General features: G+C 34.3%; 1 protein-coding gene across 1 annotated transcript in view; it reads left to right on the forward strand.

The window, feature by feature from the left end:
- The window catches only part of CNTN5 (contactin 5), a 784,689-nt gene that overhangs the window by 611,711 nt on the left and 147,866 nt on the right, over positions 1-25,112 (forward strand). Inside the window, exons 12-13 of the mRNA XM_059391830.1 lie at positions 13,195-13,322; positions 15,382-15,557. Of these exons, the coding sequence (XP_059247813.1) occupies positions 13,195-13,322; positions 15,382-15,557 (304 nt within the window). The remainder of the gene's footprint in view (positions 1-13,194; positions 13,323-15,381; positions 15,558-25,112) is intronic.

A 25,112-nucleotide genomic window follows, 5' to 3' on the forward strand; every position in this document is an offset into this window, starting at 1 on the left:
AATCATAACTGCATATATCTTTCCTATTATGAGGATAGCTATTTCTTTCACCAACACAGAGAACTGAGGTAGGTAGAGTTTTAAGTTCCTTCACTGTTAAATCTTGTATATCTGTGCTCTTTGGGAGATACTGCAGAAGGTCCTATTGTATAAAGATGACCTGCACACTCAATCCAGATCACCTCTACCTAAGGCTCTTGGTTTTCTCTGAGGTGAGAAAAGTCTCTGCACAGCTGTTCTCTTTCTGGTCTGAGTTCCCTCCTTTGACCTGATGTATAGACACATTCCCACTCTATGGTTGGTATAAAAAATCTGTAGGGTGTTTCATTTCAAAGGAGTTCTGTTCAGAGTAACTGGTAGAGCCAAAATAATAATAATAATAATAATATAATAATAATAATAATAATAATAATAAAAGGTAGCAGTATTTATGTGAGCTTCCATGAACCCACTTTTTCTGAATCATGAGTCCTTTCACTATGTACGGCACCAAAACCCTCAGCCCCACTCGCTCTTTTTTACCACAAAGACACTGCACTACACTGCACTTCTTCATTTTATTAATGATTAGTGGCTACCAGCATCACAATTGCCATCATGCTTCTTCAAACCCTATTAGAAATTTTTGTCTAAAAGTAAAAATGCTATTCTGGTTTGTTTCATCTCTTCTCTATTTTATAAACATAGCATACCGATTTCTGAATTTTTTTCCTCCTTTGCTCATTTTGTTCCTTTTTTCTAAAAATATTTTTCCACTTCTTTCTACATATCTACTCTTTAAGACCTATATAAAGCTTTCCACTTGTAACAACTCTTCCAACTTTTATTGGTTCTCTCTTCTTCTGAGCTTCACAAGAACTCCTGGCAGACACATAATTACATTGGTCTGTAGTCCTTGTGAATAATCAAATTGTTTGAACATTATGGACAGTGATTCTGCCTTAAAATTTTTCTTATATTGTCTGTCATATTTTGCATAGCACAAGAAAGACAGTAATCACTAATGCTGTTGACCAGATATTTCTAGTTTTTCTTCCAGACACATGGTAGGAATGTGCTTCCCTGTTATTTTGAAGCATTTGAGGCCAAGTGCCTTGTTTTGGTCAATGAAATATCAGTAAGTGTTGTGTGCCACTACCATGTAGTAACTATAAAAATATTAATATAGTTTGGCATATTCCATTTTTTCTGTCTTGGCAACTGGATAACCACTTCAGCCTGGATTCCCGAAGAAAGGTGACATATTAAAGAATACTGCAGTTGATTTTTGATGGATGGCATCCAGAAGATCCAATGTCATTTGTTAGTTGAGAGAGCCAGTTACCAAGTTGGGTGGAGCAATTGAATCATGAGTGCCAGATAATTGGCCAGTTGAGAAAGAAAATAATCACAGATAGTGGAGACCACATATGTGCAAGTCACTCCTGAAAAAAGCAGAACTTTCTTCCTTCAGTAGTACTTCAAGAGTACTGGTGCACTAAAGTCATATAACCATTAGGCTGAACCAAGTGAGACTGCCATTTTTCCAGGACAAAAACAACCAACTATTGGAAATTTCATATAGTTCAACCAAATAGAAATAAAACTAAGAGAAGAAAATAAGAAAAATCGATGAGAAGACATGCACCACTTTTGAATGAACTACTGAATTTTATAGTGTCCAATAGTAAGACCTGAATTTGCCTGAATTTATACAAAGAGTTGATGATGTACTAGAACCTGTTACTAGATTATAACCATATTGGACTAAACAATTTATTATGGCTAAGCAGAACTGAAATATAATAAGCCAAAAGAAAAAAAAAACCTTTGCATTTGCACAAGTAATAAAGGAAACTTGTTTTTTGCAAATACACTACCCAGCTTAAAAATCTTTTCTGAGCTCATTTAATAAGTAGATAATCTGAATGCCTTATATCTATTTTAAAAGTTAAATTTGTAGCTTAAAGTCTTCCCACAAAGAAAGTACCAAGATCAGATGGCTTTACTGAAGAATTCTACCAAATATTTAAGAAGGAAATAATAACTCTAGACACTCTTTTAGAGATTTGGAGAGGCGGAATATTTACTGACTCATTCTATTAAAGCAGTATTACTCTGAAAAGAAAACCAGGCAAAAAAAATAAAATAAAATTATAGGCCAATGTCTCTTAAGAACATAGATGTAAAATTTTTAACAAAACTATCTTAACAAAGAAGAATGAAGCTAGGGGTGTTATTCTTCCTGATATTACATATTACTATATAGCTACAGTAATTAAGATAATTTCATTTGTTAGAGAAATAGGATATAGATCAATAGAACAGAATAGGACAACCAAAAATAGACCTACACGAAAATACTCACTTGATTTTTGACAAAAATAAAAAACAATTCAATTGTGAAACATTATTTTTTTCAGAAATGATGCTGGGACAATGGACATCCTGATGCAAAAACAAAGACAAAATACAACAATAAAAAATAATAATAAGTTAGAGTCATATCAATGGAAGGGATGCAAGATGGTATGTAGTAGGAAGACCTAAAGCTCACCCACCCCACATTTATAACTATATATCACTCATATATGAGTCAATAACCCAGAGAAAAATCCAGAGAGTGGCAGAAAAAACTCCACAACAAAGTATAGAAGAGAGGCCATATCTGAGAAGTCAGGAAGGGCAGAAATGGTGGCTGGGAGCTGCCCATAGGAGGGAGGGAGCTCCAGTTGTGGAGAAAAGAAAACACCAGAGAGCCCACACAGGGAAAAAGAATCCTCATAATGGGTGGTCTTGAAAGAGAGTGGGGCTGAATTCCATGAGTTTGTATAACCAGAGGGACTTGGATTCTGGAGCATTAAAAGTCAGCTGGCTCAGCATTGGGGGAGCTATCAGGGGGAGTGATAACAGGGTCCCTGCCCCTAAAGAGACAACAGTCCAAGTAGAGCAACATTGAAGTGGCAGCTTGCACAATGGGAAAAATATTTGTTTATACTAATTATAGAGCATGTTGGGGGACTTCTTTGGGAACAAAGGGGTTGGTAGCCACCATTTTCCTCCCTTGCCCCATACCATAAACACAGAGCCACCTGCAGGAGGTGGAACTACAAAGACACTTGCTACCTAACCTGCTAGCTGTGAGCCCTGCCTATGAGTTCTCCTGAGGACTTGCTCTCTTTAAGCCTGCTGGCCAAGTCTCTGGGCTCAACTCAAATTTTGTTAGTAATGCATATGCTCTGCCCAGCCACTGCCTCCTGGTTTCATGCACCAGATGGTCGCTGAACTTCAGGAGATCTAGCCTAAGACTAGTGTCTCAGTGCAAATTTTGTTAATTCCTCATGTGCCTTGACCAGGCACCACACACACAAACACAGTATAATGCACCCAGCCATGGGGCACAGACACCAAATGCCCTGGCAATGGCTTCTGCTGTGTGCTGCACCCCCAACTGCTGATGTACTTTGGGCAATAGGCCTAGGATTTGCAGCTTAGTGCAAATTTTGCGGACACAGTATGCCATACCTAGTGACCTCCCCACTCTGGGAGCAGCCTCTCTTCATGCATAGACACTGTGTGTCACACCCAGTTGCCAGGCCCTCCTTGCCACTACCTCAGCCATGCATCTTATTATCTGGTGGATGCCACTCATGCACATTGTAACTGTGGCCTAATCTGGTCTAAGACTAGTGACTTGGTGCAAAAGTTGCTAACATTGTCACACTGACCCCAAGCCCTCCAAGGATCATGCTCCCTCAGAGCCGGTCTGCCTAGGTCTCACTAATACCACAGAGAGCAAGCACAGCCCACAACAGTTAATGCTACACAAACACAATAGCAGGTTATAGGCAGCACACATAAGAGACTCCTGTAAGTGGCAAGTTCTAGTGAACACTTTACTGCAGGGCACTCCAGGACCTCTGCAGAGGATAGCGCTAACTTTCCTAACATAAACAGACACAGAGGTGGACGAATTGAGGAGACAGAGGAATTTTTCCCAAATGAAAAAACATGACAAACCACAATAGGAGATCTGAGCAAAACAGATATAAATAATATGCCCGATAGAAAATATAAAGTAATCATAAAAATACTCACTGAACATGAGAAAAGAATGGAGTACATCAGTGAGACCCTTAACAAAGAGATTTTTTTAAATGACATACCAAAGATGAAGAACTCAATAAATGAAATTTAAAATATAACAGATTAAATTTTAAATTAATATAACAGATTAACAGATTAATATTGTAAATTAAAATATAACAGATGGAATGAACAGTAAGTAACAGGAAGCCAAAGAATGTATCAGTGACCTGGTGGATACAGCAATATAAGGCAATCAAGCTGAAGAGATGAGAGATCCATATCCAGTAGGTACAGAAAACCCCCCAAAAAATCAACAAAAACAGATCTACACCAAGACCCACTATAAATAAAATGGAAAAATGTAAAAAAAAAAATTAAAAATGCCAAATGTAGTGATAAAGAAAAAAAAATTAAAAGCAGAAAAATGAAAGTTTCCTATAAAGAAAACCTCAGTGGATTTTTCAGCAGAAACTTTGCTACCCAGAAAAATGTGGCATGAAGAGTGTTGCACAGCTGAAGTTGTTTGGGCACCTGGGTGGCTCAGTGGGTTAAAGCCTCTGCCTTCGGCTCAGGTCATGATTTCAGGGTCCTGGGATCGAACCCCACATCGGGCTCTCTGCTCTGTGGGGAGCCTTCTTCCTCCTCTCTCTCTGCCTGCCTCTCTGCCTACTTGTGATCTCTCTCTCTCTCTCTCTCTGTCAAATAAATAAATAAAAATTTAAAAAAAAATGGGGCATGATATATTCAAAGTGCTGAATGGGAAAAAATGAAGCCAAGAATTCTCTATCCTGCAAGGATATCATTCAGAATAGAAGAAGAGATAAAGAGCTTCCCAAACAAACAAAAACTAAAGAAATTTATGACCACTAAACCAAGCCTGAAAAAGACAGTAAAAAGGACTCTTTCAGTATGAAGACCAAAAGTGACATTATGAAGTATGAGACAAAAAAGCATCAAAAAAATAAATGTTTTTGTGAAGAAAAAAAAAAAAGTCAAGGAACTCACAAAATAAAAAGATGTAAAATATGACACCATAATACCTAAAATGCAGGGAAGAGGAGTAAAGAATGGCCTTAAACTTTAGAGACCATCAACTTAATATAGACTACTGTATGCAGATGATGTTATATACAGCCCTAACAGTAATTGCAAATAAAAAACATTAATAGGTATACAAAGAATAAAGAGAAAAAGTTCAAATATATCACTAAAGAAAACCATGACAGAGAGGAATAGAAGGATCAAAGAAAACTACAAAAACAACCACAAAACTAGCAACAAAATGACAATATATACATATTAATCAATAATTTTGAACATAAATAGACTAGATGCTACAATCAAATAACATGGATGAAAAAACAAGGTCCATCTGTATGCTGCCTACAAGAGACTCATTTTAGACCTAAAGACACATGCAGATTGAAAGTGAAGAGATGAAGAAACATCTATAATGAAAATGGATGTCAAAAGAAAGCTAAAGTAGCAATACTTATATTAAAATAGATTTTAAAACAAAGTTTGTAACAAGAGACAAAGAAGGACACTACATAATAACAAAGGGGGCAATTGAACAAGAAGATATAACAATTATAAATATTTATGCACCCAACATGGAAGCACTTAAATGCATAAAACAGTTAATTAAAAACATAAAGGAACAAATCAATGTCAGACCTCAAGTTATATTACAAAGCCATAGTGATCAAAACAGTATGGTACTGGCACAAAAATAGACACATAGATCATTGCAACAGAATAGAAAACCCAGAAATGAATCTATATTTATATGGTCAATTAACCTTCAACAAAGGAGGAAAAAATATCCAATGGGAAAAAGAGTCTCTTAAACAAATAATGTTGGGAAAATTGGACAGCTACATGCAAAATAATGAACCTGGACCACTTTCTTTCATCATACACAACAATAAACTCAAAAAGGATTAAAGACCTAAATGAAACCATAAAAATTTTGCACAGGCAGTAATTTCTCTGGCCCTAACTGTAGCAACATTTTTCTAGGTATGTCTCCTGAAGAAAGGATTATAAAAGGAAAAAATACACTATTGGGACTACATCAAAATAAAAAGCTTCTGCACAAGGAAGGAAACAATTAACAAAACTAAAAGGCAGAAGATATTTGCAAATGACATATCCAATAAAGGGCTGTTATCTAAAATACATAAAGAACTGTTGCAACTCAACCCCGCAAAAACAAATAATCCAATTACAAATGGGCAGAAAACATGAACAGACATCTCTCCAAAGAAGACATACAGATGGCCAACAGACATATGAAAAGATGCCCAACATCACTCCTTATCAGGGAAATGCAAATCAAAACTATAATGAGATATCCCCTCACACCAGTCAGAACGGCTACAATCAAAAATACAAGAAACAACAGGTGTTGGTGAAGATGTGGAGGAAAAGGAAACCTTATCAACTATTGGTGGGAATGCAGACTGGTACATCCACTCTGGAAAAGAGTATGGAGATTCCTCAAAAAGTTAAAAATAGATATACCCTATAATCCAATCAGACTCCGGGGCATTTACCCAAAGAATACAAAAATAATAGTTCAAATAGTTGTACCCCCTATGATCAGCATCATTATCAATAGCCAAATTATGGAAGCAACCTGTGTCCATTGATTGATGAATGGATGAAGAAGTGTCATGCATAGATAGATATAGATGTTAGATATACATATAGATATAGATGATATAGATGCTGGAATATTATTCAGCCACAAAAAAGAATAAAATTTTTCCATTTGCAAAGACATGAATGGAGAGCAAAATAAGCCAGTCAGAGAAAGACAAATATGATATGGTTTCATTCATACGTGGAATTTAAGAAAGAAAACAAATGACCAAGATAAAACAAGGCAAAGCAAAAGAGAGAGAAGATAAGCCAAGAATCAGACTCCTAAGAAACAGACTACTTTGGGTTACTAGAGGGGAGGTAAGTGGAGGAAGGGGTAAAATAGATGATGGGGATTAAGGACTGCACTAGTTGTGATGAACACTGGGTGATGTAGAGAATTGTTGAATCATTACATTATACAGCTAAAACTAATATAACACTATATGTTAACTACACTGGAATTAAAATAAAATTAAATTTTAAAAAAAGATAAAGTAAAATAACCAGGAGAAAAAGTTAGATTCATACCTCACAGCATAAAGAAAAACTAACTTAAGAATCATAGACATAAACATAAAACCTAAAGCTATAACATTTTTAGAGGAAAATAAAACATTTTTGTGACTTTAGGTTAGGTAAACTTTGTGTCAAAAACACAAAGCATAAAATAAATTGATATATTAATCTTTATCAACTTTAAGAACTTCTGCTGTTGGAAAAACATTAAGACATGCCTAAACTGGTAGAAAATATTTGAAATTTTTTCACTTGAAAAAAGAGTTATAGCTAGAATATTTTTTTTAAAACTATCAAACCTGAATAAGAAGGCAGTTTCATTAAAAAGTTAGCAAAATAGGGCACTGGGTGGTTCAGTGGGTTAAAGCCTCTGCCTTCGGCTCAGGTCATGATCCCAGAGTCCTGGAATTGAGGCCCACATCGGGCTCTCTGCTCAGCAGGAAACCTGCTTCCTCCTCTCTCTCTGTCTGCCTCTCTGCCTACTTAAGATCTGTGTCTGTGTATCTACTTAAGATCTGTGTCTGTCAAATAAATAAATAAAATCTTTAAAAAATTGGCAAAATATTTGATCACTTCACCAAAGAAGATATATGATGGGAAATAAGCACTTGAAAGATGCTCAACATAATTAGTCATTAAGAAAATACAACTAAAAACCACAATGAGATTCTACTACCTAATGGTTATAATAGCTAAAATTAAAAAGACTGATCATGTTCAAGTGTTGCAAGAATTCTCAGACAATGCTCCTAGAAATGTAAATTATAGTATGACTGCTTAGAAACAGTATAGCATTTCCCTTAAAAAAGCTAAACATTAAACATAAACATAGGGATATTGGGTGGCTTATTGGTTAAGCATCTGCCTTCAGCTCAGATCATGATCCCAGGGTCCTGGGATTGAGCCCTGCATTGTGTTCCCAGCTCAGTGGGGAGTCTCCTTCTTCCTGTTCCTCTCTCGCGCTGGTTTTCTCTCTCTCTCTCTCTCTCTCTCTGTCTCTCTCCCTTTCTCTCTCAAATAAATAAATTAAAATCTTCTAAAAAATAAAAATAAAAAATAAACATAAAGCCTATGATCCAGTAAATTGTCCTAAATACTTATCTAAAAGAGAGAAAAGCAAACTATCTATAAGATAGTTGTTACACAAATGTTAAAAGCAGCTCTATTTGTAACAGATCTAAGCAGAAAATAACCCAAACGTCCAACCAGAAGATGAATGGATAAACAAATAGTGGTATATACATGGTATATATATACAATGGAATTCTATGCAGCAGTAAAAAAAGATTGGATTATTGGTCATCACAACTACACAGATAAATCTCAGCTTTCTCTTAACTGAATTAATCAAGACATAAACAAAAAGGCATATATAATATTATGGTTTTGTTTATATAAAATTATGTAAAACTTCAAACTTACCATAGGTACACAAAGCAGATCAGTAGTTGCTTGGTGATAGGGGTATGATAAGAAGAGGTTAGAGAGACAGAATACAAAGGAACACAGAGATACTTTGGGGTGATATATGTGTTGACTATCTTGATTGTGGTCATTGTTTTGTGTCTGCATCCACTTGTGAAAATCTTTCAAAGCATCTACTTTAAATAAGTGAGCTTATTATATGCCTACACACCTCAATAAAGTTATTTTTTTTTAAAGTGGCAGCTTCGGGCACCTGGGTGGCTCAGTTGGTTAAGCAACTGCCTTCGGCAGGTCATGATCCTGGAGTCCAGGGATTGAGTCCTGCATTGAGCTCCCAGCTCCTCAGGGAGTCTGCTTCTCCCTCTGACCTTCTCCCCCCTCATGTGCTCACTCTCTCTCTCTCTCAAATAAATAAATAAAATATTTTTTTAAATGGCAGCTTCCCATTACCTTAAAATAGAGATCAAACGTTTCCCATATTACACTAGATCCTACATGATCTTGCCCTTATCTACCTCTCCAGTTTCACTTTGGGACCTTCCCATCCCCCTTTATATGTTGCAATCATAATTGGCCATTTAGTTCTTCAAGAGTTTGTGGTCCTTCTCACCTCAATATCTTTGCAAATGCTATTCCCTCTCCTTTCCCCACACTTAACTCCTAGTTAACTTCCTCTCATCCTTCAGTTCTCATTTCAGATATTAGTCCCCAAGAAAATACTAAATGAACACCCCAAGATACTTGAGGTTTGCAACACTCTATTTTTTCCTTTTAAAATTTGTCAAAATTTTTATTTATATTTTGAGTACATATTCAGTTAATGGCTATCAACACTACTAAAGTACACAAATTTACATTAAGCTAACAGTTTTGAAGAACAAGTTAAATGTAATTATAACATTTTATATATAAGGAAAGAGATAAACTGCTTAAAATCACACACATACTAGTCAATGGCAATGATTTGAAATCAGCTCTCTCTGACTTTAAAGCATATAATCTTAATTAATGATTAATCATTCTATAATATCATATGCACTATGTATGATATGATACCAAAAAAAAAAAATACATTGTGGAAGTCAGAGCATGATCTCTAAAATGATGGCAGATAAATAGGTAGTATTTCCAGGGAAGCAGTCTACTTGGAAGAACCTAAACTGTTTGTGGGGTATCTGATATTTAAGCCAAAAATGGAAGAGGAATGGCTCTGAAATTTGGAGATGAAGATGGATTCAGGAAGTCAGCAATAAATCCTGCAAGATAAGAGTAAACATAGTGCTAATCTAGACAGATTGTGGCATTGGGCAGATTAATAAAGCAGAGATCCAGGAATATGGTACAAAATGAGAACCAAGACATCTCCAGGGCTAGGCAGAACCTCATAGAGAAATTTTGAGATAGAAATATGGAAAGACGATTTGGGAAGATGAAAATATGGAAAGATGAATGCTAGAGTGCTGCTTTGCATTTGTAAAATCTCTCCATATCCCCAAGAGACCTTTACCTAACCACTGACTTACCACGCTACTCCAGTTTCAAGGACTTCTCAGCAGAATTAATCCCCAAATTTGAAAATTTAAAATGTAGGAGACACATAGTAATAGAAGAGATGAGAATATATACAAAACTTTGGAAAGTGCAAGAAAATGTTAAATCAATATTCAGTTATCTAAGTAATTATATACATAATAACCAGACATTATAAAGTAAATCATATTCAGTGTCTCAACTGTTTTATCTTTCCTACATTTGAAAATATATATATATGAGCTCATCCAATAAAGATTTACTATTGAACTGGAGGTAGGCTTTTGGTTAAATGACACTGCGACTTGACAGATAAAAAAGCTCCATACTATTCAAAATTCTTCCTTCCTCAAGTAGCTTAAAATTCAGGGGTGTTCATAAACATATCTTTAAAAGGAGAGTATAATATATTGCCTCCTGTCAGAGAGAAAGGACTTATCTTAAATCAGGAACTGAAATACTCCCAGAGTCTTAAGATACATTTATTTATTTATTAAAAGATTTTATTTATTTATTTATTTGACAGAGGCAGAAACAAGAGAGGGAATACAAGCAGGGGAAGTGGGAGAGGGAGAAAGGCTTGCTGCCAAGCAGGGAGCCCCTGCAGGTCTGGATCCCAGGACCCTGGGATCATGACCTGAGCTGAAGGCAGAAGCTTAATGACTAAGCCACTCAGGCGCCCCAAGATGCATTTTTTAAAATATTTTATTTATTTATTTGACAGAGAGAGAGAGAGAGAGATCACAAGTAGGCAGAGAAGCAGGCAAAGAGAGAAGGGGGAAGCACTTTCCCTGCTGAGCAGAGAGCCCCATTCCAGGCTCAATCCCAGGACCCTGAGATCATGACCTGAGCCAAAGGCAGCGGCTTAACCCACTGAACCACCCAGGCGCCCTGCATTTATTTTTCTAAATGAAGTAAATTCTAAGCCAAATTTCTCACCTCCTAGATTAGAATTTATGCTAATTGATAAAATATAGGTATTTGCAAAATATTAGTAAAATATTATAATTTATATTTCAATAAAGTTTATAATTCTTATAAGATATTACCATTTGTTTATGAAAAGTATAATTTTTACTTTCAAATATATCCTGTTATAGTATGTGTACCTTTGGATAAATGGAATAAATATATTTCATTTTTTATACAAAATGAGCGCTATCTAATCATCAGAATCTTGCATTGGCCATCTTCAATAGATTTTATAACATTTAAAGGCACTGTGTTTTCCAAATGTCTGAAGTCAGTGTCTCTCCTAGACATAAACTACAAAAACAAATTCTCTATTCTTAGTTTGGCTTGCCTCTAAGTTTGTTTTCCTTCTTATAAGTTGTAAAACAGTTCTGATGTATATTGAAAAGAGTATTATGTGTTTATACTAGTATCTTTATTGAGGCGCCTGGGTGGCTCAGCGGGTTAAAGCCTCTGCCTCCGGCTCAGGTCGTGATCCCAGAATTCTGGGATCGAGCCCCGCATTGGGCTCTCTGTTCGGCAGGGAGCCTGCTTCTCTCTCTCTCTGCCTGTCTCTCCGCCTACTTGTGATTTCTGTCAAAAAAAAAAAAAAAAAAAAAAAAACTAGTATCTTTATTGATAATAGTATATAAGTATAAATTCATAAGCAATAGTCAGCAACCTAGAATCTAATCCGATTGTTGAAAGGCTCAATGCTTTAAATAACTCGGTTCTCGGTGACTGGCAAGATTGAATACATATTTTAAAAAAACATGAAGGATATTGACTAAACATATTTAACCCATTTTTCTTCTTAAATAATATAAGATAATTATATTACCATTGAATAAACTATTCTTTACAGAACTAGGGAAATTCGATTTTAGTATTTTAAGTTCAGTAGGGCCACTGGCTCTTACCAAACACCTATTACTTTCTCTTTCCTAAAAGTCAGTCCAAACTCTGGTGTCATATCAAATAAAACCATAAAAGCCACTGCTATTTAGTTTCAGGTTGCTTGAGGAGGTTGATGCACTGGTGAAAAAAACGAGTTATAGGGGCGCCTGGGTGGCTCAGTGGGTTAAGCAGCTGCCTTTGGCTCAGGTCATGATCTCAGGGTCCTGGGATTGAGTCCTGCAACAGCCTCTCTGGCTCAGCAGGGAGCCTGCTTCCCTCTCTCTCTCTGCCTGCCTCTCTGCCTACTTGTGATCTTTCTGTCAAATAAATAAATAAAATCTTTAAAAAAAAATGAGTTATATTTCAGGAGTATAGAAGGGAGAAAAAAGACAAAAGTACTAATCAACTCTGAAATCCATATATTTCTGGGATGATGAATACACAGGATAAAATGATAATCCCAAATGTCAACCTCATTTTTGCTGAACTTCTAAAAATTTTTAATAATGCCTTAATTTTTCACCTTCATATGACTCAGAGTACACTTTTAACAAAGGTCTCAGAAAAGCCCAAACACAAACTCAACTATCATGTTTTTAAGTTTAAGAAGTGCAATGTGAGCAGCCCAGGTATCAGGTATCAGGTCTCATTTTCATACCCTTGCTGTACTCGTGGCACTGTAAAGAAACTACCATAAATCATTTCTTAGCTGTGTACAATTAATTTTATGTTCTGTACTTGTCTTCCTCTATGTTTTATGCTGTTTCTTTTTATATTTGATTTTTGAGGTCACTCTGGGTTTGAAGTAAAATACTCAAACTTCATATTAAAATATCACTGGGTGATATTATAGTAAAAGTTTTAATAACCAAATTCAGGGTCACCTTTTCCCACCAGTTTCAAAATTAACTGTCAAAAAGGGTCAAAAGAAAAATAACCTGTAATACCCTAACCCTTTTAAGTATAAAAGATATTAAGTGGGTTTATTGCATAATTTCTGGAAAGGTAAAACATTTCTACTATTACTGCATATTTTCACAGTGATCCCTTTATCTTATTTATCATTACCTTGGAGGTGGTTTCAGACATCATCAGAATATTTTACCACTTAGCTTATTTGAAGTAAAAGAGGAAAAAACCTTTTTTAATAATTTTCAGAATAGCTATTCTTCCAGACGGAAGTCTACGGATGTTAAATGCTTCTAAATCTGATGAGGGAAAGTACGTTTGCCAAGGGGAAAACATCTTTGGTTCTGCTGAAATCATAGCATCAGTATCTGTAAAAGGTAAGAAAATGTAGCTAACTGTGTTATAAGCATAGTTTCATGGCTTTGTCAGAAAGTGAATAAATATAATATGCATGTAAAATGTGTTTGCTCATATGTGTCTGCATGCTCCTATTGATAAGATACACTGCAAAGATGGAACTAACACATCCAAATTGTCCCTTTCCATTATTTAGAAGACCATAAAGAAAAGAACACCTTGTTGGTAGAAACTTAACATTAGAACAAAATATGTGAGGATATAAATGTTAGAAATATTAGAAACAAAATATGTGAAGGAGATAAAGCTTTCTGAAGTTTTACTGGATGTCTCAAAATCCAAAAGTATTTCAACAATATAAAAATATTTTTCCTCTATCAAGATTAATTTTAACATCAATCAGTAATATCCCTTTGTTATCACTGCAACTGGGGTCTGGGGCAGAAAGGAGTAGCGGAAGGAGGACATAAACATTGTGGTGTCAGAATGTGTATCAGGTAAACGGTTACCTGACCTGTTCTTTGGTGTTTGCATCAATGGAATTTTTAAGCACCGTCACTTTTTAGTGTTATAAATATTACCACTTAAATTTTTCTATTAGTTTTCTAGTTCAAACATGTACTAGATTTTGGCCTAGAACTTTTTTTTTCTTTTTGGCCTAGAACATTTTTTTGAGACTACATATCATTCTTTAGTACAGACAGAAAATCCCAATTTTTCAATTTTTCAATTGGCAAAGAAAAATTTTTCCAACTGAACTATATCTTCAATCAACTTTTTCCCTGTAGGCATGTATCAAATAGTGAATCATACCTGGGTATAAAAATATAGAAATATTAAGTTTTCTTTTTCTTTAGAAATAAAAATGTCATTAAAACAGCCAGTACGCTGATATTTTAGAAAAGAAGCAAACATTAGATGAAAGGATGAAGGAAGGAAAAGATGAAGAAAGGAAGATAATTTAAATGATGCCTTCATTTATAGCATACATAATGGGAATCTGACTATATCTGCTAGTCTGTGCCTTCTGTGCTGAACAATCTTTGTCATAATGAAGCAATGTTGAATTCACAGACATTTTAAAAATAATAACAAAAAAGGTTTCTGTTAATCACAAGTTGAATGGAATATTTAATTACTCAGAACATTCCATTTCTCACAAAGTTAAACTACAATCAGTATGCTGTGATTATCTGTCTTCTCTGATGAAGCGAGAATTTAGAAAGCCAAACAGAATATCTGACCTCTAGAATGGTAACATTTACATTTCTTTTCTGCTATTGTACTTTCCTCTCTGACTGCTTGGAAGGATGTCACATATTAAAGGATCTTATGAGTGGTTAAGAATGATGCTTCATCAGACTATGCTATTGCCAAAAGCAGATCTAGACTAGGAAAATTAACCTAATTTTTAATCATTTGGGTCAGTCTTCTTGAGATATCTACAATTAGAAATCTAATTAGGAAAAAGGACTAAGTCAAAATTATTTCCATCCCCTCCCTACTTTATTAAAAATACCATATTTCAATTACTTGATCACTAGCTTAAATAACCTTTAGATGTATAGCAATATTAAACTTTATTGGCTCTAAACACAATGAAAGGGTATCTATTTTTAAAAAATTTAATTGAATCATTAAATAATTAAACACACACATTTTTTCTCAAAAAAATTTTCCCTTCTGGGAGCTTGGGTGACTCAGTGGGTTAAAGCCTCTGTCTTCGGCTCAGGTCATAATCTCAGGGTCCCGGCTCAGGTCATGATCTCAGGTAATTTCCTTCTTTGGGAATACCAAATGTTGCTTATCGTTATATATTTTCTTATCTTTTTTGCATAAGTTTACTTCTTAAAAGGAATAGTAACTTTTAAATCATCAGTTCCATACACAAGTATAGCAAAATGCCCTAGCATACAAAAAAGTAATATTTAATTAATAATAGCTTAGTTAAAGATGTGTATCTAGAGCAATGGCATTGCATAAATTTCTTGTTTAAGTTTTTCTCTATTACTTAAAATATAAAATACAAGGAAATACTATGTGTCAATTATGTTAATTAATATATTTTTATTTCTGTAGAACCTACAAGAATAGAACTTACTCCTAAAAGAACAGAGTTAACAGTGGGAGAAAGCATTGTCCTTAATTGCAAAGCAATTCACGATGCTAGTTTGGATGTTACTTTCTACTGGACACTAAAAGGACAGCCTATTGATTTCGAGAAAGAAGGTGGACATTTTGAAAGCATCAGGGCCGTAAGTTAATACATTTTTATTTGTTGAGTACTAATAATTTTTAAAATTTACACTCAAATTTCTTATCTAGGAAAAAATCAGTTTGATTCAAACAATTACTTTGTTATTTTATGTTACATCAAATTGAAAGTATTTTTTTTAATTCCAATAAAAACTTAAAATACTTCATTATACAAATCTGGCTTCTTTCCCACTTTTATTTACTTGATTAATATTATCAATATTTGCACTTTACTTCTTAGATGTTATATTGCTACATACTAGTGTTATTTAAGCAGTCTTACCAGTAATTATGATTCAATAAATAAATGAAATAAGCCTGCTTGTCCTACTCCTCAAGAAATAGTGATTTTGGAAATTCTTTAATTCCTCAGAGGAATTAAACATTAGCTTAGACAGAGCTTAAACATGCAACCAATAGTCAAAAATACACACTAACCTTAGATAAGCTTTCATAGGTATATTCATTTCTTGCCTATCGAATCCTTTCTTTGTAATATCTATGTGGCAATCAACTAAATGAAGTGGGGATCTTTTGAACCAAATCCTTTAGTATAGAACACCACAGTGTTCTCAATAAAGAAGTGAAGAAGACCTGCTTCCTCCACATTCTTGTTTAAGATAAAAGAGTGACATAGTAACAAAGGGAGAGAGAGAAGGATGATGCAACTGGGGTAACAGATATTTTGGCTGAAATATCCCTTTTACATTGGCTAAAGAGATAGATCTAAATGCAATTTATGCGTGCAAGTCCAATTTAAAATACTTCTTTATACTTATTAATATCCACTCATTCTTCTCTAAACACTTTGGGAAGCACTAAAAAACCACAGCTGTAGTAAGACCAAATAAAATTAAGTTTAGATTGGATTTTATTTTACAGGTACTATGATACATTGAAAAAAGTCCAAGACCCAAAGTCAGGAATTTTCTGGGTCAAGTATCAGCTCAATCCCTAATAGGCTTTGTAACAAAAAGCCGGTGACTTGGCTTTCCTGGGCATTACACTCATAGAGAAGTAAAGTGAAAGACTTGCACCCAAAAATTGCTAAGGTCCCTTCTTACTCTAGAATTTGATAAATTTGTATTAGTAGAAGAATAAGGATGAGCTATCTTTGTTGGATTCACCAGTTTAACCAAAATTAAACATTTTCTTCTACATTTATCTTTTCATCCTGATTTACTTTGAAAATAATGGGAGAAACTATATATAAGAAATAATTACCAACTGCATTATTTAATCTAACTAAATAAATTAATTTTAATTATTAGTGGTTATGCTATATGTAAAATATTTAGAGAATGTTAAATTAAATTCATTTTCCTCTGATTTGTGACTTTTCTTTTTCCTTTACGTGGGGTTAACAATTTCTTCAAGATTGTGAACAAACAAAACAGAAGCAGAAAAATGTGGTATAAAAATATCACATTTGAAAACAAAAAATATACCATCAAAATACATCTTCTTACAATTATCTGTAAACATTCATTTTGGGTGATCAAATTATAAAGTAAAAAAAAATATGTCTAAAATGAATATTTATTTCATATAAACATGTCCCTTATTTTAAAATACCAACAAAGAAATTAATCATTCTGGTAAAATTGTATGAATTCTTGTTTCTGCCTCTTAAACATTATTAGTGTGGTTTGATATCATTCCTTTGTAGCAATAATTACTGTTTATCTTTTTCATAAGGTTGGGAGTTAATAATACCTGCTGTTTCCCTCTTTATACTTATGCTCTTCTTGCCCTTAAATAGTACAAAATTGACTCCTTACTCCATGCAAACCCATATGGTTACAAGCCATGTTAAAATTAGGCTCTAGATTTTAGAAGTGACAAGGAACTATAGAATAGAAGAAAAAGCAAATTATCCTACTGAGAAGCGAAAAAGTATTTAGCTTTAAGGTAATTTAGCATTCATCATATTTAGTGTACTTGGGATAATTAAGAGAAATACATATGTACTTAAAAATTTTTCGAAGCTTCAAACCTGCAAGGTGTAAAAGAAATTCTTCCCCTTTCTCTCAGTTACCTCAAATACTGATTTGGCCTTGTCTGGCTTCAAGGACATACAGTGGAGACAATTCCATTTTATGACATTGAGGACGCAGAAAGAAAAAAGAAAAAAAAAAAAACCATTCTATTCCTAAAATCATGTGTTTTAGAAGGAGAAATGAAAATGTTATGTAAAAGGGAGGTTTGGGAAGGCCTCTGGACTTGTGGGCTATCTTGTTTGAGAAACCAATTGAAGACTTTGGGAATAGGAGGGACAGGACAGAGCTCACTCAGAAGGGAAGGTGTTTAATGGCCTACTTTGAGTTTCTAAGGAGAGCCATTAAAGAGACCAGAGGGGTCTAGGCTAGCACAGCAGACTAAGAAAACCAAACAAATTCAGGGACACAAGCAAAGAAGAGTGTGCCTTTGATTGGATTAACTGCCCTGGGACCTCAACCAGCAGTGGGTGATTGAAGAGGGGTAATTCAGAAAAGAAAAGGCAGTATATTTTTTAACATTAACACTGCAAAGTGTCAACTGAAACAACCAAATCTCTGGGAGGGAAAAAGTACCAATGACATCTCGTAGTTGATAATATATAGCTTAATGAAATTCTTTACTTTTCAGCTAATTGTGCTGGTGTCTTTTTTACACATTGTTTTTTAGATTAAGCTGTTTATGTGTAGCTATCATAAAATCTGTATACAATGTTTCAGTACACTTTTGTTTTAAATAAAACAGCTTTCAGACTGCATTATAAGAGAGTGAGTAGATAAACATATAATCATATCCAGTTAAACAAAATCAATAGCTCTTGCTTTGAAATTTAAATTAAAACATCTATAATGGAAAATTTTTCTATTTTCCTTGCCCATTTTACTTACTCCGTGTTTTACAAATCCAGGAATTTGACTGATTTGAAGTGAATCCAAATTACTAAAGCCACTGTTAAAAGGGTCCAAGCAATCCATTAATACATATATAAACATTTAATCCAATTCACCCAAGTCACTTTTTTTGGCAATGATATGAATTAACTAAATTTGGCAAATTAGTGATGCTATCCTTAAGTTTTTAATTTCAATTCAGTTTCACAAGCTAACTACTGTGGAGGATCAAAGTAAAGGACCTTCTCCTCTAGGAGAGCACCATTTAAAAAGAGAGACTGCAGGATGAGAGCTAGTGATCTGCTGTAACTGTTGTCCCCAGAGAACCTTGTGCATGTGGCCAGCAGGAGCTAGAATTTGCACCTGACCTGGATAGGTAGAATTTTGCTAGATTGTGAGCTAGAATGAACTGCATCTCAGGCAGAGTGAGTAGGTAAAGCAAAGACAGTCTGGCAGAAGGGTTTAGAGGATGTTTCAGGAGCAGTGAGGAACCACCTGCCCTGACAGCACAGTGAGGGCACACAGTCATTGTAAGGCAGTATTTATATATATATATATATATATATTTTTTTTTTTTTTTTTAAAAGCAGCAGAGACCTTATTGTAAAAGGCACTGATTTTCAAGCCGTGGAACTGGAGTTGTATTTGGAATGTAGCAGGGACTCATGTGATTCAGATTTGTGTTTTTTAGAAAGATAGTTCAGACAGCTCTGGGGAGCAGGAATCGAACAGCTTGTGGCTTTTATATTCATTCTGGTTAAGCAATGAGGAATTGACCATTACAAGCTTTGTTCTTAAATTACCACCTTATTATCAAATAAGGCATTTTCAATTGTGTTTTGACATAATAGCTTATGTTAGTCAGAGTCCTGCAAGAACGTCTTAATACTCTCAGGATGTCTGGACAGCACCTGAGCAAGGCCAGATAACCCCAAAGATGAAGTCTTAATGGAGAGCTTTAGTGGTCCATTGTTTTCCATAGACTTGAAATTCCTAATTGTTCATTAAAAATGTAAACTTTCTTTAATTTTTATAATGTCCAAAGAAGAGTTGCACTGAATATCATGGCAGCATGTAATTTGCTCTGTTTTTTGGAAGAGAAAAAACCCAAATATCTGTAATTAGGATGGTCTGCTTCCCATTGTGAATTCTCTGAACATACTAAGTCGTAACTAAATGGGCAACCAAATAAAAGTGCATTATTTGAGTGGTCCTTCATATTTACCCAATTCTCTGGTTGTAACAATATAACCAGGAAGGCATAGTAGGGATATTTGACCCCATTTTTTTAATGAGGAAACTAAAACACAAGACTTTTCCAAGCCACATGAGTACTAAATAAGGGAGACAAGATTAAATACAGTGTGATTTTTTAAACTGCATTATTTATTGGTTCTTTTTTATAAAGCTTACCTTATCCATATTCATTGACCCTATGAGTTCATTCAATGTCAAAAAACTGTGTGAAATTAAAAAAAAAAAGATGATTTGACTCTAGTCTTTAATATAAAGATAATGTAGAATATTAGGTAATGCAAGAAAAACATGACTATAAAAATAGTTGCTATTTTTTTATTATAGCTGAATATTCTTGGAGGCCATAAAAGAAACAGATTAATGTGAACTTTTATTATTTTGGAAGAAAGCGAGCAAATGAATTGAGCACCTACTATATGCCAAGTACTCAGCTAATATATATATATATATAGTGCACACACTAGTTTGTCAATTCCTCATAACAATTATATGAAAATAATATTATTTGAGGAGAAGCTGACACCTGACATAGAGTTCATCAGGATAGGAAAAGATGAAAGAAAAAGGCAGCCTAAGATAGGAAAAGATATTGTATCTCAGGGCTGTGAGGGATATTGGAGATAATAGGGCTTGTCCTAGATTGATATTCCATTTAAATTAGTGTCTGATGGGACATTTTTGGTGATGAGTAACTCACTTCTATGAAGTAGTCCACTCCATTACCAACCAGATCTGAATGTCAGAGCATTGGAAAATAAGAGTAACTATGATACTCCGTATACCAACAATAGAAACCATAAAGGAACATACCTGATTCATATCCATGGTTTTTATGGAATATTAGATACATGAAAAGAGACCAGAATACAAATTCTTCAATGTTTTAAGGATTTTACATTAGCTAAATAGTTCTAGCCTATGTCAATCTTCCTATTATGGTTACTTCTGTTCCTAGTTTACCTTCTTAGGAATTAACATCTATTTCCTAAGCATTGTAAAAGTCTCAGAATCCAATTCTGTACATGCTCAGCTGGTATCATTTTCTTTCCTGATGGGTCAATATTAATATTGTAAAAATGAATGAAATCATCAGACACACTGCCAGGGTTTGCTAAGGCACAAAGTTCTGAGGACGTCTCAAGCATTGGTTGTACTTTCTTCATCATCATATTAGCAGGTCTAAGTCGTGGAGGTCTTTGTAACTAATCAGGGAATGTGTGAAAGAGCAGAAGATCAGTAACTATCAAAGGCACACATTTTCTTTGGCTCATTCTACTCAGTAGTAATATTTGTACTTTCAAGCAGTATGTCCTCCTGGACTCTGAGCCCTACCTTCTCCCTGCCTGACAAAGGGCTTGTCCTTCCTCATCACCTGATTACTTGCCTCCTGGATCTCAGTGTTGCTGTGAATCCCAATGTCCTGGTAACCCACCAGCTTTCTGTTCTCGGCTGCAAACTTCTGACTGGCACATATTTGCTTTATAATCTCTTTCTTAATCTTTTACCTAACCTAACAAAAGAAGTCACTTTGTCATTTTAATAGGACAGAATAGTCACTAATCAAATCTCAGTCTCTAAGAAGGAGAGAGATTATTCTCAAAGACCTTAAAATTTTCAGACCATTCTAGGAAAATGTGCCACATTCATTCTCCCAGTTTGTCTATGCGAGATTGAAAGAAAATCCCCCACCCACTCACTACTCCTTCAAAGTAGTTGTAGTTCCCATAGCAAAAAAAAAAAAAAAAAAATGCCCATCTTCTTTAGTATGCGTACATGTTTCATGTAGTCCTATGAACATGAACAAAATATGCCATTAAAATCTATTATTCTATAACATTTTATACATTCATGAAACAAGATAAACTGTGGGATCCCTAAAACCAGAAACAAATATGCTTTTTATTTTTTATTACTTTGTACTATAGATGTCCACCAAATAACTACTCAGTCAATCTCTGCTGAATGAAAAAACATTCTGATGTAAAGCATTTTCTCAGCTTAGCCAACTATTGCATTACTTCAGAGATTTTTAGTATAATTAAATCTCGTTGTTGTAACAGATTAGTTGATTATTAGAAGACCCTTCCCTAGTTCTCGTGGATGTCATCTGAGTAATCTGTGGGTCATAATACCACCAGGGTAACAGCTGAGTAGTAACCCCATGTTGATTACCCACCCACCTCCATTTACTCTGATTCATAGTTGGTCAAATGGAGCAGAATCTGGTAATGCTTCCACCATTATCATGTATAAAAAGATAGCTTAAGCCATCCAAATGACAGGACTCACTTTGTTCATTTGAATATAATCCACAGAAACAAACTTTCTGGGTGTGGTATTATAGTGAAGATACAGAGCCTTTTTGTTCAATTAAAGGTCCATTTTGACAGTGGTTTTACCTTTATGATACATTTTCATAGCATATGGATGATATGAGAAGTTACTAGTTTCTCTTCCATGTTTTTTAGTGAAGAACTACAAGTTTACTTGTTTGTTTTTCTGAGAGAGTGTGAAAAGAAAAATAAAACTTCTTGTTAGAGAAAGGCAATTTTAGTTAGGCTATGCTGGAAAAAATCCAATCAATAACCTGTGCTCTGTGATCTCTCAGGGGATAAAATACCATACTTTCTAGAGATAAAAGACCATACTTTCAGAGCCAGTTGGGATGTTTCAAGTTATTAGATTGGGAAAGCGGGGAATGAGAAATAGAAAACACTCCTTACTTCTTAATAGAATTCGCTTTCCTGGATTATAAACTCCAAATTTAAATATGCTATTAGCTCACTATTTCCAGAGATTAAGTGCTTACCTGAAACAAACAAACAAACAAACAAACAAACAGAAAACAGAACAAAAACAAAAAAAGAAGTGCTTACTTATCTAGGATTCCATAATTGTTTTCCTTTTGGGAGTTTTGTTTTTCTCCAAAATTATTTTTCCATTCCATGCATATGTTAATTTTGATGGTATTTCTGTAATACTACATTCTCTTTAGGTTGGTTGTTTTTAATCCAACCAAAGGATGAATTTAATCTGGAGTAAAGTGACTGTTTCTTTGGAAATGTGACCATTGGTAGACCCCAATAGGTTTTTGCAACTATGTCACTGATTCAGTTTATTAAAATAAATTGTCATCTAATTCTAAATCACTTTCAATAATGAATTACTTAGACTTACTAGTTTTTAAATATATATAACAAACTTCTAATATAAATTTTCACACAAAATATTCCAAATATTTTGAGTTTCATTTCAGAATTTCCATTGTATCATGAATCATTATTGCTCTAAATTTCTATCAATTATCTTGCAATGGTACATGGATGAGTAATCAGTGGATTTTGACTCTGGAACTACTTCCCCATCCCAATCTAATAAAGATTATTTTTATAAGGCAGCAAATATCTTGTATATATATACTAAACTGCTTAAAATAAGTAAATAAAAGTCTCTTTAAATCATCAGATTGTAGTTTTCTAGGCATATCAAATGTTCAAGATAAGTTACTGAAATGAACACCTAAATTAACATCAAAGCCTAATACTCTTCTTTTCTCAATACTCCAATTTGCACACGGTGTTTGCTTTTATTTATTTTTTAAGAGGATGCTATTCAAATCTTGACAGTTTTTTTTTTTTAAATACCTCTGTCTTCCTCTTGTTTTTTTTTGTATTTAGCTCTCTTTCATATTCAAATTGATTTCTGAGCCTGCTCGAATGAATTGCATTAGGAAGGAAACTAACTATGTCCATTTTAATTGAGGATACTATAGACTTTTTTGGCAGATACCATGGTGTATTGCCCAGATTCTTCTTTCAAAAGTGAGGTACTCCTTTCCCAAGCCATTGAAACTATTCGTGGTTGCTACCTCTCACCAGATCCCCTCTCTGGGAATTGCCCTTAGCCAAAAAGAGATATCTGATTCAAGTTATGCCCCAACTCTGCAGTCCATGCCCAAGTATTGGGATGATGAATGTCTAGGGATGGTTATAAAAGATAAGCTGAAACCCTTGCTATGAATGCATTATAATTAAACACTCACCCTGCTCAATTCCGCTTTCTTCATTTTTTCCAAAAATGTTGATCCCAAAGTCATTCGTTAATGGAGTCTGCATCTCAGAGACTGTTTCTCTGAAACTCTGACCTTAGACATCCATATTGGCAAATGCCGCCAACTGAGAAAGCACTGGAAACAGAGATGAGTAATAATAAAAATAATTATAATAGCTGTCATCCACTGTCTATAAGATATACGGCAACATGCTAAATTTTCAAATATTACTTCATTTACTTCTTTTCAAAAGGTACTTTCCAGATACCCTATGATGTAGTATGATGTAGGAATTGGTTTTGTTTTTATTTGTGGTTGTTTTTCAGAAAAGAAGAAAAGGAATATAATATTTTAAATTTCTTTTTTCTCAGTAAACTTAGTGTTAAATTATAGTAAATATCCTTCATTTGATTTAAAATTTGGGGGTCAATTATTCCCATTGTTGGGAATATTTGCATATATTAATCTAAAATCACTCACTCCTATCAAGCTTATACTATGATTATGTGGTTACATTTATAATATGAAAAATTTTTCCTCATATTTGTAAACTACCATCATGAGCCATCTCCTGTCACTTAGCCAAAAATATGCTCGTTGTGTATATTTTTAAAGACATACCTACAAATCAGACTCTTCAACCAGGCTCTTCAAATGTTCAGTTAATCATTTCAGAATAAAATTAAAGCAGTTTCATTATACAATTAAGACCTAGGCTAAAATATATAAATTGACTTCTACATCATGAAGTGAACTTTTAACCTTCCTCTTTTATATGTATTATTTCATTCAACTCATACAACAACATTGTGAGTCAGGCAAGTAATACATATATGAAGCACTCAGCCCATAAAGGGAGAGAGATGAAGGGGCAACACAGGCACATTTATGACACAGCTACCATTATCATTTGAGCTTCTTTGAGCTTAAAACTTCATTGCCATGAATACTGTTCCAGATATGGTTTGATGTTTCAAAACAAAGATATGATGAATAATATCTGTAATTCTTCACTATGTCATTTTGAAAATTGAAGACATAAAGAGATTGTTTCTTTTCTATAGTTTTACCTCTTTAGCTGGGAACTCAGCCTATTTTTAACCTTACTTATTTTATCACTTTTAAAACATTAAAACCATCTGTTCTCTTCTGTAAGAGCAAATCGCCAAATTGTTAAAAAAATAAAATCTTACAAAAGTTGCTGAGAATGAATTGAAAAACATCTTAAAATATCCTCCTGTATTTGCCTCTTCAGATGTTCTGTGGGTTTGTTTTCCCATTAGTTAAAGCTCACTCTTCTGGCTGCTGTAATTGTATCCTTTTATAGTGTATGAACCTAATTTTATTAACTTCTTTTA

This window comes from Mustela nigripes, chromosome 1, assembly GCF_022355385.1.
Source record: "Mustela nigripes isolate SB6536 chromosome 1, MUSNIG.SB6536, whole genome shotgun sequence".
Lineage (NCBI taxonomy): Eukaryota > Metazoa > Chordata > Mammalia > Carnivora > Mustelidae > Mustela > Mustela nigripes.